We start from the raw sequence: 18,272 nt of genomic DNA on the forward strand, positions 1-18,272 counted from the left end.
AAACCCTAATTCCACCCGCAACGAATTTGCCCGTGAACCTCTACCTCATACACTCCATCCCTTTTCTCTCTACACGTTCGTTGTAACTGTGATATTTTCTTTTAATGGCGGGTATGGATATTGATGGCAACGTTGAAGAGGCTGCAAGGCGTGTACAGGTCCGGTTCGTTACGAAGTTGAAAGCCCCCTTTAAGGCTCCGCCTAGTTCCATTGCTATTCCCTCTAATCTCACCCGATTGGGCCTCTCTTCCATCGTCAACAACCTCCTTAAAGCCGGTAACTTTTAATTCTAACTGATTTTGTTTAGTGGAATGTGCATATAGTTTGGGACTTAGACGTGGTTGATTGATTGGTTATGTCATTTAGTTTTGAGTTTATATGGAAGTGGATTAATTTTTTGTCTTAGATATGTTAATTATAATTACAGTGATATCGTTGTTGAAACTGGAATAGATGTTTGTGAATTGTGGGTAATAATGATTCAATGTTAATTGTCAATTTGGCTTAATTGATTGGTTTAACTCACTTGTTTAAGCTACGAGCTAGTAAATTGCTATAAATGAGTATTTGTTAAGCTACGTTGACAAGTTGAATAGGTTGTTGGTTGTGGTACAAGAGCCTTGTTATTATGGGTTAACGGTGCGATAATTGAGTAACTTAGAAATTACTCTATCAAAATGTATATTTGTGTCTAAATTTGATCAGATATAGAAGAGGGGGTTTCATATTTAATTAAATAAATGACCTGATCTTATGTATAATTGACAAGCACTGTATTGTCTGCCCAATGATTTTGCTATTTGTGTTTCTACTAGTATGCTTACCTGTTTGTCATTTGATTTTATTAGGAAAGGATGATTGGAATCCCGAGCCTTTTGATTTTCTCATTGATGGGGAACTGGTCCGCATGTCACTTGAAGAGTTTCTCCTTGCCAAGGGCATTTCAGCTGTAAATTTCTTTCCTGAAATCACTTCTTGACTGCTTGAGTGACCAGAGTTCCAGTTGTACTGTTTTGTTTCTTCAGACCAACTTAAAAATCAAAAAATGCTTATGGAAGCTGGTTAATCTTGTTTCCAGAAAACTTATAGAATGGACTGTTTTGTCTCTTCAGACCAACTCAAAGAAAAAGATACTTAAGGAAGGTGGTTAATCTTGTTTCCAAAAAAAAAAAAGACGTAAAATGAACTCTGTACATTCGTGTAAACTTTGATTTTATACACGAAAACAGAAGTGTAATTTTTGTTGTGTGGTCCATTAATGTGTAATCACATTCTTTTTAAAGTTTGTTGCTTCAATTTGTTTGAGCAAAACGATTGATGGATGATGATAATAATAAGCTCTAGAAAATAATGAATAGCCAGCCAGTCATAAGGTTGATGTTAGTGGCCCGAGCTCGAGGTGAACTTGTACCAACAGTTGGATTAGCTCAAATGTTGTCCCTCGTTACTTGGATTTCTTTCTAATCCCACAAAGTATCTACTGGCTGCTGCTAGTGAGATTGTTTGTTCGCATTATTTAGTAGGTTTTTATTCTTTTTATGCTTGCAATTGTATCTCTTATTGGAGTTTCAAAGTTGTAGAAAAATCTAAAGTATTAACAGCTCTGTTTTAAAATTGTAGGTAAGATAGTAACCGTAAATGCAAAAAATTGTAGTCAGTGTAGTTTAATGACAAAACATTTTCTTTCTGGAAATGATTAGATAACTGAGCTAATACTTATGAGGTGTTTGAAATAATTGTACGTATTGCAAAAATATATACACACCTGAAGGTTCTAGAAGTGCTGTTACTCTGTAATTCTAGTTCCCTCCTAGTTGTTTTTCTTATGTTCTTGTTCACTAGCCAGAAGTGGCTTATTTTCAGAGTCACAAATCATTGAGATTTTTGACAATATATTTCATTAATGTTACTATATGTTTATTCAGTGGTTCTTCTACTCATCTTTTTTCCAACTGTTTTCTATATCTTTTACAGGAGAAAATATTGGAGATTGAGTACATTAGAGCTGTGGCTCCGAGGAAAGAAGAAGAGCCATCTTTGCATGACGATTGGGTCAGTGCAGTTGATGGTTCTAATTCCAAGTAAGCATGAGTGTGAAATTTGTTTTTCTAGAATCTCAGTTTGATCCTTGTAATTTTTACCGCCTTGTATATCATTCTTTGTTTAATATATTTAAGATTTGGTGGGTGTATGCTTGTAACGTAACTTCTTTACTGAAAGACAATATTGGTTTATCCCAACCAAAAAAAAATAGAGCCAGCATAATATAACTAAATAGAATGGTTGCATTTCTCTGGCTATTGTTTTTCTGTACCTTATACTACAGGTGTTGTGCATTCACTTCACTCATAGATATCTCTTTACTCACTACATTAATAAGGACAACATTTTTTATATAATTACATGATGCTGCTTTTGTCCCCTGTGATTGAAGGTGAATTTCATCCTCCATGTGCTTTTCCCCCTAAAATATTGGATGGTGACTGTTAATAATGTAATTAAAGGTCTTCTTTGCATACAATCAACCTCTTGCCTTAATTGACAAGATGTGCATATTTGTGATCTGACAGGTTTGTTTTGACTGGATGTTATGATGGTTTTGGAAGGTAATCTACTGAATGTTTATTCTTATGCTAATTGCATTTTTTTTGGTTTTTGTATCAACCTAACATTTGATAGTGCTAATCAGAATATGGAAGGCTGCCGGATCTTGTACACATCTACTGGAGGGCCATACTGATGCAATTACTTCTGTTTGTGTTGTCAAACCAAGAGGTGTCAGTGGGATATCTCAGTTGCTCATTGTCTAGCATTATGCCTTATCGTCTGCTGCCATTATTATTTACCTTGACACCATGTTCATACTCCCACATCACTTGCTCTTGATATTTCTTTTTCCGGTTTAATATTTCTTGTTGATATCCATTCTATTAACTTGCCTTGCAATACCGAAATACACTGGATACCAAAAACTTTTACAAGCATTACAATCAGTATGGAGATATGGTTTGAATTTCTCCTGGATATCTTCTTCTCTGTGCTTCATTTCTTCTGGAATTCTGTCTGTGTTTATCATGCTTATACCTTTTATTTTCTGTAGTGGCTCAAAATGGTGCTGATCAAATAGTCGCTACGGCTTCCAAGGATAGGACACTGCGTCTCTGGAAGGTAAATGATGTGCCTGTGCTACTTATAACTCACTGTCTAATTTGTGATCTTCCCCTAATTAGTATTGTTTGGCTTAAAAGTTTGATGCAGATGAGTCTTCGGATCAGATAAAGAGGATTAGAGCCTTTAAGATTTTACATGGACATAATGCTTCTGTCCAGAGTGTTGCAGCAAATCCTGCTGGAGATATGGTCGTGCATCTCTTCACTTAATTGATCATTTAAAGCTTTTGATTATGAAATTGATTTTAAGAACTCTTACTGAATCCCAGTATTTATTGCATTGACAGGTGTGTTCAGGGTCCTGGGATTCTCAAATAGCTTTGTGGCAAGCAAGTGGCTCAGATACAGGTGACGTCGTTTCAGTCAAGAAAAGGAAGAAGAATGCCGATGAGGAGGATCCTCAAGTAGAAGTATGACTACATTTCTTCTAGGTTAAAGACAGAAGGATACATTTATTTCATTCCACATAGTGTATAAAAATCCATTATCTGTTTAATAAGGATAACATGTCTGTTCTAACTTCTACCTTATCCAGAAAAAAGATAATGTGTCGGTTCCCAAAAGCAGTGAAAAAGGAGGAAAGAACAGTTCATGGCTGCAGTTACTATTTTGATATCAAAAACTTTCCAGTGCAAGACATACACGTAAAAAACTATCTACTTTTACTTTTTTACAAATCCTCTTCATCCCTGAATACTAGTTCACATCCTTTTCCATCCTACCTCTTATATGCTGCACCCATTCAATTGTCCCAACCTTCTTCCTGCAGCGCCTCCATCTTTGTGTTGAAACTTCCTCCGTTCCAAATTATTGACATAGTTTGAACTGGCATGCAGTTTAAGAAAAAAATGAAGACTTTAGGAACTTGTAGTTTAAAATATGACATAACTGGCTATGAGTTTTTTGAAACTTGTAGCCTTAAACATACCGTCATTTAACTGGAACTAGAGGGAGTATTTGTTCTTCTTCCTTCCCCCTCCCTGCTATCCCTCTCTGATCCCTAACTTCCTCCCCTGTTCCTTATTTATCACCTTTGTTGCCATTATATTCTTCTTTTCAATGTTGTTTCAGCAACAATTTTGTGCCAGTCAAATGTGTCTCTGACTTTCTATATTGTATCTCATTAACAATTGATATCGATTAGCGAAATCTTGTGTACGTTTTGGTGAATGACAAGAAACCTTCTGATTTCCTCAAGTGACAATGTTCATCATGCAATTGAAGGGTCAAAATAATTTTGAAATTGATTTTTGAAATATGTCAAGTCTTTGGCTAGGAGGAGAGGTGTTATCTCTTATTATATCACTCTAAGTTGCTTTATCTATGTTCTCTCTCTTTCTTTGCCTCTTCCTTTTCTATTGTTTTCTCTTTTTTTTTTTTTAATGTTTGTTATCATAATCTTGTACTCAAAAAGTTCTATCACATCTTATGATCACAGGAGGAGGCTAAATCTACACTTGTAGGACATACACAATGTGTGTCGTCTGTGGTGTGGTCACAAGATGAAACAATTTATTCAGCATCATGGGATCACACTATAAGAAGATGGGATGTTGAGATGGGCAAGGATTCATTGAACCTGGTGACATGCCGTCTCTTTTCTCCTTTTCTTCCAGTCATATCTCTACTGTCCTGTGCATGTAGGCTAGTATTTCATAAAACTATATACATATGGATTGTGGAGGGGGGCGAAACAAATTTCCCACTTGCAGAATATGAGAATTTTGTGGAAGGTGTAGCACATACATATTCTTTTCCTAGTGATATTGCTTTCGCTTTCTGTCAGACATAACATTTCTCTTTGACGGTCAACAATCATATTTTTAAAAATTACCTCGTTATGATAAGTAGCCAGTTTTGAGCCTTTTTAATGCCAAGACATATAGCTTTTTTTAGTCTATTTGTTGAGAGCTTGAAACTGTTTAGTCCTAAAAGTATGGATAATGACCGCCTTCCTCTTCAACAGTATTGCGACAAAGTTGTTAATTGCCTTGATGTTGGAGGTGAAGGTTCTTCCCTCATTGCTGCTGGTGGTTCTGACCCTGTTCTTAGGATATGGGATCCTCGCAAACCAGGTTTCTTTCTTTTTCTGTCCAACTTGCAGATCACTTTAAACACACCCTTGAACTTTAATCCCTGTCTCTCTGTGCTTAAATATCTTTTCTCTGTTTATATTGTTCAAGCAACTGATGACCTTACATGAGACAATGATATATGAAAAAAACTCTTTCATTTATCACTTCAGGTTCTTCGGCTCCTGTCTATCAGTTCTCATCACACAGTTCTTGGATATCCGCCTGCAAATGGCATGAAAAGTCATGGTTTCACTTGGTTTCTGCATCTTATGATGGGAAAGTAATGTTATGGGACTTAAGAACTGCGGTTAGTGCTATACCTCTTACGTCTCTATAATGATTAGTATGTTTTTATGAACACTTACATTTTCCATTCATGGGTAAATCAATTTGTATTGCAGTGGCCCCTTGCTGTCATTGATACTCACAAGGACAAGGTGCTAATGTTTGCCTTCTAAGAACTGGTTTTACAGTATTTGTTCTATCACATTAGAATTTGCTAAACATTAGTCTGTCAATACAGGTTTTGTGTGTGGATTGGTGGAAAGGTGAAAGTGTAATCAGTGGTGGGGCTGACTCGAAGCTTTGCATCTCTTCCGATGTTTGTGTGTTGTGATTAGAGGTAAATTACTCTCTTTTTGCAGTAGAGTTTGAAGAGGAAATTTCTTTCACAGCCTAGTTAGGTGGAGTAGAACACAAGTTATTAGGAAAAAAAGGAATATAACCCATGTACGGTTGAGTTTTGTGTGTATCAAAGTTGTGATAGGACAAGGTAGCATTGTATGCAGAGAGAGTAAAGCTTGATGTGTTTTGCATACTTTGAAGCACTCTATCATTTGATTGACCTGATGGTAGTTGTGACAATTGTTCATTTGGCAGAAGTTGTATTCTTGGCACGGATGACAAGGTAGTTTGTGCGAACAGGAATTGGCCAAGTATATGATTAGAACTTTTGTTCTGTCAGGACAGATTCTCCCCTGTTGCCGATATTGTGCTCCAAAAGATGATGCAATTTTGCCTAGGGAGAATCGGTTGGGTCAAGCTGGAGAGTTGGAAATGGTTTGTATTATATATTCCTGCGAGGCTAAAATGATTTGAAGCTCATTTTTTTGGGTGCCTAGTGAGTTTGCAATACAAATATATATCCTAAGAGAATTTTCAAAGGATCTTATACGGTCACCTAGAACTGTATTTTATTTCAGCAACCATTCGTACCAATTTATCTGGAAGTAACTATATGATTATCGAAATTTTATTTGAGAGATTCGAGCTGTTACTATTCACGCCCATTTTTTCGCCTTTCCTTTTGAAAGGTGCCTCAAACAGTCCTGAGTTGTGTGAAAATGGTTAGTTTTAACACACTTCTTTCTTTTTTCTTTTTTGCAATGAAGGTAAGTTTTATTACCAAAACAGATATGTACAGTACATATGAAAGCAGTAAGGCCTTTCTTTTTTATTTCTTATGAAGGTTCGAGTTTCTCAAATATGCAGCCAGCTCGATTTATTCAGAAATTGCAAGGAACTACTACTGCTACTACCAGTATGAACTACCAAGGCTTACAACTTACATTGTGTATTGCAATTGGCATCGTATACGTTGAGTGGATTTGGCTGTATGTACCATTCCGAAATGGTGCAAAACAATAATGTGCATTGTTACGCCGAAGAAAGTATGCAACTCGAGTATATTTTATGGATCTTTTTGCCAGGGGAGAAAAACACTTGCTCGTCTGAAAAAATAATTAGGGAGTAATCGTTATAATTGCAACAAGGTTTAGCATAAGATCCTAATTTTGTTCAAAATCCGTCCCTAAGAAAATGCCAAAGCAAAATTATTACCGTGGTCTAATCAAAGTGAACTCAATAATTTCAGCCATTGAGAATCAAGTATTGAGAAGTCAGTCTCAATTCGGAACAGACTCCAAAATCGAATCTTAGCCATTCAATACAATAATAACATATTCGATACAATCACGTAAGTGGGAGGGTGATGTGTATGTAGCTTTATTCCTGCCTTTTGAAGGTAAATATTGTTTTCAACACTCTCAGATACAACATAAGTGGTTTGACAAGCACAGCTAGCCGGGTTAATAACCGTAGATACTGGATTAGGGAAGCACACGAATGAATAATCATTATAAACAGTAATAGTACAATTTGATACGCGACTCCAACAACCTTATTATATATATGGAGACGCGAAGGAGATTATTATAGTAAGTCGGTCATTTCCCCCCGCATATATTTTAAAATCTTGAATTTCTTATGTGTTTTCATATTTGAAGATGATGATTGATTATGTCTTCGTTTTCTTTTTTAGAAAAAATAAATTATGGCTAGGGTTTCTGATTATCTCTTGAACTAGTCCTTGGGGTTCTTCTGTAGTAGTGGAATTATTTTGTATTGGAATCTTTAATGTATGCGGCAGAAAGCTAGGGTTTTTGCGAAAAGTTGGATTTATTGACTATTTAGGGATTCAACTATTCTTGTATTCCGATTCCTTCAATAGTTTGGTGTTTGCTGTGCTGTGCTATTTTGGGATTTCAGAAAAAAGTAATCCCTTTATTGTAAAAATAGAATGTTAATGTCGGACTCCACCATGCCTACTGAAAAAAAAATATATGTCAAGAATCAAGATTGGGTGCACAGACATCTCCTTCCATTCGTTCCTTTTGATACACCAATAACCTTTGTTATTGGATGAATATATGATATCTCTTGCCACCGAGGGGTTCAGTTGAATCCAATAGTTTTGTCGAAACTCTGTTTTTATTTCAAGAAATTTATTGAATTTGTGTAAATTATTCATTTAGTCCAAATATAATAATCCCACATCTATAAGCTTCAAATCCGGATTCTTCTTGACACCTTTTCTAAGTATACTCATTCTCTACAAACCAGAGGTTATACAATTATACGGGCAACTACAGCAGGAATATCAATGTTAACAAAGAACAGTATCCTTTCTATTGTGAACCAACTGAAAATATGTTCAAGCAGAAAGCAGCTGGAATCCCTTTACTCTTTGATGCTAAAGAATGGTGCAACCAAAGACTGTTTCTTGATGAACCAGTTCGTTGCTACATGTTCTGCGCTTAATAACCCAGATTTTGCATCCTTTGCATTTTCCCAGATGGAAAATCCCAATGTGTTTGTTTACAACGCACTAATAAGAGCTTTTGTTCATTGTCACAGTCCACATAAAGCATTACTGTTGTATATAGACATGTTAAGAACTCAAAATATTCCAAGTAGCTATACGTTTTCGTCGGTAGTTAAGGGTTGTACATTGATGTGTGGTCTAAGATTAGGGGAATGTATACATGGGCAGATTTGGGAATATGGGTTTGGAAACCATGTTTTTGTTCAAACTGGTCTAATTGATTTTTATTCTAATTTGGGTAGAGTTGATTTAGCGAGATTAGTGTTTGATGAAATGTCTGAAAGAGATAATTTTGCTTGGGCTGCAATGGTTTCAGCCCATGCCGGCGCTGGTGATTTGGGTTCCGCTAGAAAATTGTTTGATGAGATGCCTGAAAAAATTACTGTTGCTTGTAATGCTATGATCAATGGGTATGCAAAAACAGGGGATGTCGAGTCGGCTGAGCTGTTGTTTAAGGAAATGTCAAGGAAGGATTTGATTGCATGGACGACGATGATTAACTGCTACTCTCAGAACAGGAAGTATGGTCTGGCTATAGAGGTTTTTTATGACATGAAGAGTAACTTGATCACTCCTGATGAAGTAACAATGACCACTGTTATTTCTGCTTGTGCACATCTCGGCGTCCTGGATCAAGGAAAGGAGATGCATCTTTATGTTATGCAAAAAGGTTTTGATCTTGGTGTGCATATCGGGTCTGCATTAATTGACATGTATGCAAAATGTGGGAGTTTGGAGAGATCACTCTTGGTATTCTATAAATTGAGGGAGAAAAACCTTTTCTGTTGGAATTCTGTTATCGATGGATTGGCTGTTCATGGTTATGCAGAAGAAGCATTAGCTCTTTTTAGCAGGATGGAGAAAGAAAAGGTAAAGCCAAATGGTATTACTTTCGTCAGTGTTCTTACAGCTTGTACTCATGCAGGGCTTGTTGAGAAGGGTCGAAAGAATTTCCTAAGTATGACTCAAGATTATGGCATCGTTCCTGAAATGGAGCACTACGGGTGCATGGTTGATCTATTGTGTAAAGCCGGTTTGCTAGAGGAAGCACTCCAGATTATAAGAAGCATGAGAGTGGAGCCAAATGCTGTTATTTGGGGTGCTTTACTTGGTGGTTGCAAGCTTCAGAAGAACTTGGAAATTGCTCAAGTTGCAGTCAAAAAGTTGAGCGTTTTGGAGCCAAACAACAGTGGCTATTACACCCTCCTAGTGAACATGTATGCTAATGCAAATAGATGGAGTGAAGTCACCCGGATCAGAGCATTCTTGAGAGAGCTAGGAGTAGGAAAAGAACAACCGGGTTCCAGTTGGATTGAATTAGAGAAAAAGATCCATCAGTTTGCAGCTTGTGATAATTATCACCATTCTTCACAGGAGATCTATTCCTTACTAGATGGATTAGATGGGCAACTTAAGTTGGCCGGGCAAGTTCAGGAGCTTGAATTTGTTCTCTAATGGCAGGACAAAGGCATCGTTGACATTATAGTCTTCATAGTCAAATTGGCTAAGTATTTTGTATTCTGTTGCAGCGGATTTAAACCTGGACTGTACATTCGAAGTGGCAAAGGAAATGCTAATTTGTTGCGAGTCCCTATGCTACGCTATGAAAAATCATGCAGTGCGTTGAGTACTTGATAGTGTACAGTTTTTATCTTAAACGAGTAAATGTAATTCAACTGATTATAGCAGATTGGTTACAATTTTTATCAGTTTATAAATAGGCATTAATTATTATAGAGGTTTTGTGTAATTATGGACATGGCTCCCCTCCAGTAGACTTTGAGACCAGTTTGTCCAGTGCAGTCCTAATCTTATTACACCAGTACACTATTGATCTAAGGGTCAAGGTCTGCTTAAGAAATTAGAAAAACACCTCATAAACCGTGGTTAAACTAACAGTACAGTATTTATGATAGAAACATCCGAAAGTATTGCTGTGGGATTTCTATTAAATGACTTTTTCACTGATGTGTTATATTCCAAAAAAAAAGCACTTAAAAGGGAATGGAGAGAGAGTAGTGTTTATTGTCGATAATAACATGGATGTGGATTTCTCTCATTAGGAGTATTTGTTCCATTCCACACAAATATGGGAGTAGAAGATATCCGGACACCACGGTCATAAAAAAAATAAAAAATCAATGTGTGAATAATTTTACAGGTAAATTTAAATGTCCGTTCATGTATTTTTTTTCTTTTAAATACAAAATGTATGTTGTACTAACTGATAGTGTTTAATGTAATTTACTCTAATAATAATGCAAGTAGTTGTAATTGACACTTCTTGTTTGTTTCAAAATTTCCACAATAACTGATCAGGCGCAAGCTGTTGACATGTTGGACCAGTAGGTCAATACAACACCGTTTCGTCTGCGTAGGAAGGTCCACCTCATTTCATTTTGCATAGACGGCAAAAAGAAAAGCGTTGGGAACCAGGGGGAAAGGGAAGCCAACGGTTGACAGAGCCATGAAAAAGATGGCAGCTTTGCCATCGGCAGACTGGGAATGGGAAAATGCCACCGCCGGTGCTGCTGCGGGCCTTGCTACTGTCACATTCTCTCATCCCCTTGATGTTGTTCGTACCCGGTTCCAGGGTAAGTGTTATGCTTTCCTGCTATAGCAAATGAATGATCTCCTGTTGTTTCTTTGGAGCTTGATTTGTTGTATATGTTAATCATAGTTTACGATGGAAGAATCTCCAATGTCCCGGCCTATCGGAACACTCCTCACGCTTTGTTTGCCATTGCTCGAAGTGAGGTTTGTTTTTTTCTGAATCTTTCCAATTTCTTCAAATATTGAAGCTTATCTACATATGCATTGTTACTATTCCAAAACTCACCTTTTAGTTCATGATTCGAAAAAGAAGTTGATTTTTCAATTCATATAGTTGGTAGTTCTGGTGAAAGACAAATCATATAATGTGTTAAGGATGCTTGTTTCACAAATTTTTGGTTTCTCAAATAGGTAATATCAACTTCAGGAAATATGTATATGCAACACTGTTTAAACAAATATGTTCTATCCTCGATTAGGAAACGACACATGGTTTATTGTTGAGTGGATGCCCTTACTTTGATGTATCATGTATCTAAATGGATGTTTTCAGTAAGTATCCTTCTAAGAAGAAATGAGACCATGTTCGTCTTGGCGCTAGTACAACTGATAACTGTGGAGTTTTATGGTTGTTATCATATTCTCTACGTTATGATATTCAATCCACGGTAAGTCGGTAACAATATCCATTCACTCCCTCAAGAATCTTTTTGGAACCTTTGAGAGGAATTGTATCCTAGTAGAGTTTGTATATGGCTACTCCAACTGGAAAGCTAAGTCCTTTGTTTTCTTATAAATATGGTTTAAGTCCTTAATTTGAATGTCAACAGTTGAGTGAGGTGTCTTCTTGGACACGTCGATTTACTTCAAATCTTGATCGAGTGCTTTCTTGTTTCATTTACCTGTTCTCACAGGTAGAGTTTATTCAGTCAGCCTCATGACATAATCATAGTGAGAAACTCCATCACACTTTGTCAAACACAATCAAACATACCACTGACATATGGTTTTGAAGATGAAACTCCTTTACCTGCTGCCCCCTATTGAGTTTTTATGCTGCAGACTGTTGAATGTTTGCCTTATTGCTCGTATATGTTCTCACCTTTCCACCAAGATGACTTATTTATTTAGCTATAATGTTGTCTTATCAGGGTCTTAGAGGACTTTATGCTGGCTTTTACCCTGCTGTTCTTGGGTCAACTATTTCATGGGGTTTATATTTTTTCTTGTAAGTAACATCTTTTTCTTTTGTTGACAAAGCTCTGGTAAGTAGCATCTTTTGCCATGAGACATCTTCAGCTTACCGAGAACATGACCTTAGATAGGGGCGGGATATGGAGGGTCGTGGATTAGGGTGACGATTAGTTAGTAGTTGAGTATTGTCTCACTTTCCGGTGGGATAGACTTGGTGGTAATTTGGAGCACCGTATCCACGTCTCCTTTCATACCAGTAGTATTAGTATTATTCTCGTTGCTTTTGTTCGTCGATTTTTGTTATTATTTGTTGTTTTTTGTTCTGGGTTAGAGTGTTATTTAGCTGTGGTTACTGTTCCTTTAATTCAGAATGCTATGTAATGCTTTCCTATTATTTGCCACCAGCTTCTTCACTTTCGTATTTTATGTGTTCATAACTGCTTTGGAATGCTTTCCCTTTCTCTATTTTCTTTTCTTTTCCTTTCTTTATCTTTTCTTTATTTGAGCCAGGGGGTCGAATGGAAACAACCTCTCTACCTTCACAAGGTAGGGGTAAGGTTTGCACACACACAATTCTCTCCAGACCCCACTTGTGGGATTACACTAGTATTATCTAAGGCACGCTTAAGTCCTGAAGCGAGGCTCAAAATGTGTTGAGCACTTCGCTGGGCTTAATGTGTGCTTCAATGTTGTCATTAGGGTCTTTCTCTTGCCAATGAGCCTCTTCTGAAGAGGCTATATTTAACAATTGATATTTCATTTTATCGTAATTTTTTCAATTTCTTTGTTCATATATTTGTCATTCATGCTTATAATTATTAGTCTTGGACTAAACATGTATTTTTTCTCCATTTGCACCTTTTCTCATTAAAGCCCACACTTTGTTTGCGCTTAAAGCCCCAGCAGACCTTAGAGCTTTTTGATTTTTATAGCACAGGCTTACATTGGGTTTGTTGTTATTGTTGTTGGGATTGTTTGTAAGAAACAATGTCTCCCTGTAAGAAGCAACCAAATATGTTGGTTGCTTTCACTTTGATGCTTCTTAAATTTCTAGCTTGAGAGACATCTTTCTCTAACTGTAACATCTTTCTCGGAATTTCCTTTTCGTAGCTATAGCAAGGCTAAGCAAAGGTATCTAAGAAACAGGGAGGAGCTGAGTCCAGGCCTTCACCTTGCTTCAGCTGCAGAAGCAGGAGCGCTGGTCAGTAATCAAATTTCTGATGCTTTAATGAAATAACAATGTACTTCACGTGTTCAAATGTTCAGCATTCAATTGACCAGCTTTTGGCAGGAGTGTCAAATATAGATAGTTGAATGTGATTCTTTATTTGTTGTCGTAGTCCTTGTAGGAGTGCAATTGTAGTTGGCTTGCTGGTGACGAATCCCTTACTTTTACTGTTGATAAAACTTAAAAGTGTGACCAAAGTGAAATCTTTCTTTTTTCAATGGAAGGCAAGGTCGAGTAATAAACTTATTGTTTTGGACTCCAACATAAAAAAAATAGTTATTGATTCCCATCATTGGCAAACCACACATTACGTGTTAGTTAAATATAGGAACTGGAGAACCTTATAGACAAACAAATTTGATTGTGTTGATCTTTTTGTGGACAACCTTTTCCCCGCTTTATCAGTTCTGATGACAACAGATTGATGACTTATTATTTAGGTGGACAAAATATGTGGCTTGCTTATTTTAGTAACTTTAAGCACATCCCTCTAATATTGCAGACTATGTCATATCTTAAAAGGTGTGTTTGTTGGAATTCAGGTCTGTTTTTGCACCAACCCTATTTGGCTTGTGAAAACAAGATTGCAACTTCAGACTCCTAATCAGACTCGTCCATACACCGGATTTCATGGTCTGCTTCACTCTCGTATTAACTTGTCAACATCTTGTTTCATTGTGCTTTCATCTAACTTTGAGCACGCTAGGACTACTTCTTTCCATCTTAATTTTATATAAGAATCCTACCTTTATTTCTGCAATTTTGAGGTTCTATAGTTGTGTATCCTCTTTTTGTTTACTGAGGTTCTATTGCAACTTCTGCTCTCTTTTTATGTGCATGCACATTCAGTTTTCTGACTAGCCTCTTTTGTATTTACTATCCTACTTATTAAGTTCATAGGAACTTTTTTGTATATGGATATCAGATGCTTTAAGAACCATAATCAAAGAAGAAGGATGGAGGGCACTTTACAAGGGGCTTATGCCAAGCCTATTTCTGGTTAGAATTGCATTCTCTTCCATTCTTCCCCATAATCTGATCCTGTAAATGAATTTGATCTTATCTTGACATAAATTTTTTGAAGTTAACCATCATAGTATATCTAACTTTTTGGATAGATTATCTATACAATACACAACAAATTTAATGCTGAAGTGTCACCATTCATTCATGAAACACGCTGGTCTGTTGTTGCTTAAGCAGATTACACATGGTGCTATTCAGTTCACGGCATATGAGGAATTTCGCAAAGTCATCCTTAGCTCGAAAGCTCAGGAGAATGAAAACCCTCTTGCCACAGCTGCTGACTTGTTGGTGAGGCTCTAGAACCAATGTGTATTGCTTTCTTTGTATGCAATCGATTCCATAGCTGTTTTAATCTTTGGATGACCAGCAAAATTGATCCTTTTATGTATTATTAGATATTGGAATTCAGATGTGCTTAGACGAGTAAGAATGAGTACAGGTTAGGCAGGATTTTTTAAGTTAGTGGGCAAATGGCACAGATGAGAATATACTGTCCGACTCTTGTATTATGTGCTCTCATTCCTTGTTGTTTCGTTATGTTACTTGTGCAGAAACATTAAGTAGGTGTCTTAGGAAATCTTGGAAGCGGAAACTTTTCAAACCTTTCTTCTTGAGCAACTAAGATATTATTTGTATATCATGTCGACGATTATCCTAAGGCACATAAGGTTTCTTTTTCAGTCCCTTAACAACTGTATCTACCTTATTTACTGAAGCAAAGTGGCACTAGCCTGTCCAATTTCTTCCCCTCCCCATTAAAAAATAAATATAATAAGAAAAAAGGAAAAGAGAAAAAACTACTTGAGTAAAAGTAAAAGGGGATATTTTTCTTAGATAAGCAGATCCGAGTGAAGAATGATTCAATTATTTTCCAAACTGACTATAAGGTTCTTCGTATTGTTTTATGTGGTGAGAGGTGATTTATTATGAACCAGTGAACTGCCACTCATTGATCAATTTATGAAAACCCGTGTGCTGCTAAATGGTGATTTACTGTATTTTCTTTTTTTATCTGAAAAGCAAGAAGATTTCATTAAGGCTCTCAAGGTAAATGGAAAAGAATTTGGTTGTACCATGTCTGGAGGTTGATCATTACTCAAGAACACTATCAAATGTAAATGATATTGTGGCTGCTGTTATGATTAGTTTCTTCATATGAATACTTTGCTGTAGAAAGTTGGCCTTATCAGTTCCCAATAAGAGGGAACATTACGCCTCAGTATTTGCTCTTACATTTCTTTCACAGGATTCAGTTGACTATGCAACACTAGGAGCTTCTTCTAAGTTGGCAGCCATTCTTACAACATACCCATTTCAGGTATGTTAGGGGTGTGATAAGTTTGTTCTTATCTCTATTGTTGGGAATATGGGTTCGGGGAGTTTTGAGCATTATGCAGCACTCATCTCCATGTGCCAATTTGTTCTAACAATCTTTTACCCTGTGCTCCATCACTTTTCTCTTTAACTAATTATGTATTTATATGAAACCTTTTCAGGTTGTGCGATCCCGATTGCAGGTAACTGCCTTTCATATTACTGCCTTACGTGACACTTGATACAACTCTTCTCAGTAGACAGGCATCTAGTGGTGATTTTAGTTTTCTGTAGAGTAGTTAAAGGTCTATCTTCTCTCTAACAGCAACGACCAAGTACAACTGGAGTTCCAAGATACATGGATAGCTGGCATGTTGTGAAGGAAACTGCAAGGTCAGGATGAATTTCAGCCTTCTTTACAGCCTATGCACTTGATTAAATATACATGAACGCCAAACATTAAGTTGCTTTATATTTGAAATGTTTTCAGAATCTAAATGCAAGTTCATCGATTGCAACGCTGGCTTTCAGTATCAGGGAATCAAACTAACAAACAAAAGCTGAAGAAATTCAAAATTCTTTTTTAAGATCATTAAGTTTAGAAAAAGGTTTCTGGTTGATTATTGAACTCTTTAAAAGCAGACTTCAACTTAAAAGGATACGCGGGGGAAGCAAATTGTATGTTTCAAATTTTCCAAGTCTTCTCTCAATCCTAAATTTCTTCCATCCTGCCTCCATCCATCATCTAATACATACAATAGAAGTCATCAAAATCGTAGTAGAACCCCCTTATTGGTAAACCTACCCCTTAATTTTATCCTCTTATTTCGTTTTCTTTTTCTTGTTGAGCTTACAGGTTTGAGGGCATACGAGGCTTCTACAGAGGTATCACAGCAAACGTGCTGAAAAATGCCCCTGCAGCTTCGATTACCTTCATTGTCTATGAGAATGTCCTAAACCTGCTAAAAATGTCTAGGAGAGAGTATTAGTTCTTTTCCATCCTTTTTGCCTCCAATTTCTTGTTGTAGCAATTAGGATTCTACACTATTGAAACTATTTTTGGAAAAAGTATACTCACAGATTTGACAGGAGTACAAATAGAAACAAGATGCCATTTAGGAGAATGTGAACAGGAGACAATTTAATGGCTGGTGTGGTGTAATTGTACTATATTTCTAGTCTTTGTAATTTATGAGAAAAGAAATAATCTTTTGAGACTTTGTTCAAGTACTCACGAAAGTTTAAACTGCTGCTGTAGCAAGAATTAATTGATGGAAGCTATGCTTCGACACCTAATAATAATGTATGTAAACCTTGTTACTGAAATGCATGTTGGTTGTTTGAAAGGTTTGAGTGGAAGAAATGTATCAACGTTTTTCCTCTCTCGATTAATCTTTGTTCTTATTTGCGATAGCAATATTGATGCTCTGTAATTTTGGGCTGAGGAAAAAATGTTCTAGTTGCATTGTACATGCTGCCAATTTTTTGAAAGAAAAAGTGTCTTGAGGAATAAATGACAGCCCAATTCTGAGTATAACAGGGTGCTTTCAGTTCAGCTTCAAATATATAATTGCCAGTTCTCAAATGTGATTTTGTTGGAACTGTTATTATATTGGAATTGACAGAAGTGACGATACATGCTTTACCAACTTGAAGAAATTAATGTGAAAAGGTCAAGGACATGTGTTATCATTTAAACTATTCCTGGCTCTTCGAAGAAGGATTGCGTAAAACATTCTTTTTACACTTTGTAAGTTGAGACAAGGTTAAGTTCATAGGGATCTTTCTACCTATCACGTACAACAAAATCATTCTAGACTATATTTTCTTGATTGTGTAAAAATTTTCTAAACTTCCTTAAATTTCACGTCAAGTCAAAACAGTATTTACTTTTGAATATAAATGTAAAAGCAAAAACACAGGAAGAAAATACATTGTTTTTACGGAAAAGGGTCAAAAATATCCTTAAATTATCCGAAATAGCTCATATTTATCCTTAAACTATATTTCGGCTCAAAACTTCCCTTCCTGTCAAACTATTGGGTCAAAAGTACCCTTCTTATTAACGGAAGTTGTTAAATGCCATGTGGATGCCACATTGCATGCCAATACTAATTACTCTTTTTTTCCACTGCCACATAGACTAAATTCCTAAATCCTAATTACTATTTTTTTTCCTTCATTTCATTATTTTTTAGAAACGATTTCACCCCTTCTCCCTCATTGAAGTTTCGTTTTTGTCCAGATTTTGTGATGTTTATTTCCAGATTTTACTTAATGTTTGGTAATGCATTTCTTTATTAGTTCTTTACTTAGTTTATGTCCAGCTTTTGTGAAGTTTATTTTCAATTTCTCTATTTCTTCATTAGTTCTTTACTTAGTTTATTTCCAGCTATTGACCAACTCTGCTGGTTTTTAACAAACAACAAGCTAGTGGTGGGTTTTGTATTTGGAGTAGTGTGTTTTGTGCTCAACATGTTTTATATGAAGTTCAAATATTTGCTTCCACTGTTAAAGTTCCTCATTTTGCAAATTGGTTTATCAAGTTA

The 18,272-nt window shown here is 36.3% G+C and overlaps 3 protein-coding genes across 5 annotated transcripts; all 3 read left to right on the top strand.

Moving 5' to 3' along the window:
• Positions 1-28: 28 nt before the first annotated feature.
• On the top strand, positions 29-6,503 carry LOC125810722 (ribosome biogenesis protein WDR12 homolog). 2 transcript variants are annotated; one of them, XM_049490202.1, is made up of 14 exons: positions 29-276; positions 849-949; positions 1,975-2,081; positions 2,571-2,606; positions 2,690-2,775; positions 3,101-3,168; positions 3,249-3,359; positions 3,458-3,580; positions 4,609-4,752; positions 5,137-5,245; positions 5,416-5,552; positions 5,647-5,682; positions 5,769-5,867; positions 6,125-6,503. In XM_049490202.1, exons 1-13 carry the CDS (start codon positions 105-107, stop codon positions 5,859-5,861), a joined length of 1,323 nt encoding a protein of 440 aa, XP_049346159.1. In that variant the 5' UTR covers positions 29-104; the 3' UTR covers positions 5,862-5,867; positions 6,125-6,503. The 2 variants fall into 2 exon arrangements, with proteins under 2 accessions (XP_049346159.1, XP_049346158.1); XM_049490201.1 differs by having other exon boundaries at positions 102-276; positions 6,101-6,468.
• A 1,042-nt stretch (positions 6,504-7,545) lies between these two features.
• Positions 7,546-10,512, top strand: LOC125810719 (pentatricopeptide repeat-containing protein At1g06143). Its single transcript, XM_049490198.1, has one exon. It carries the CDS (start codon positions 8,187-8,189, stop codon positions 9,861-9,863), a length of 1,677 nt encoding a protein of 558 aa, XP_049346155.1. The 5' UTR covers positions 7,546-8,186; the 3' UTR covers positions 9,864-10,512.
• A 243-nt stretch (positions 10,513-10,755) lies between these two features.
• Positions 10,756-16,935, top strand: LOC125810729 (folate transporter 1, chloroplastic-like). Of its 2 annotated transcripts, none has more exons than XM_049490209.1 (11): positions 10,756-11,002; positions 11,089-11,165; positions 12,113-12,189; positions 13,266-13,356; positions 13,926-14,016; positions 14,309-14,382; positions 14,587-14,697; positions 15,656-15,727; positions 15,906-15,926; positions 16,049-16,116; positions 16,580-16,935. In XM_049490209.1, exons 1-11 carry the CDS (start codon positions 10,876-10,878, stop codon positions 16,710-16,712), a joined length of 942 nt encoding a protein of 313 aa, XP_049346166.1. In that variant the 5' UTR covers positions 10,756-10,875; the 3' UTR covers positions 16,713-16,935. The 2 variants fall into 2 exon arrangements, with proteins under 2 accessions (XP_049346166.1, XP_049346167.1); XM_049490210.1 differs by lacking the exon at positions 16,580-16,935 and adding an exon at positions 16,214-16,264.
• Positions 16,936-18,272: the final 1,337 nt, after the last annotated feature.

Source organism: Solanum verrucosum, unplaced genomic scaffold (assembly GCF_900185275.1).
Source record: "Solanum verrucosum unplaced genomic scaffold, falcon-dt-bn FXZP01000032.1, whole genome shotgun sequence".
Classification (NCBI taxonomy): domain Eukaryota; kingdom Viridiplantae; phylum Streptophyta; class Magnoliopsida; order Solanales; family Solanaceae; genus Solanum; species Solanum verrucosum.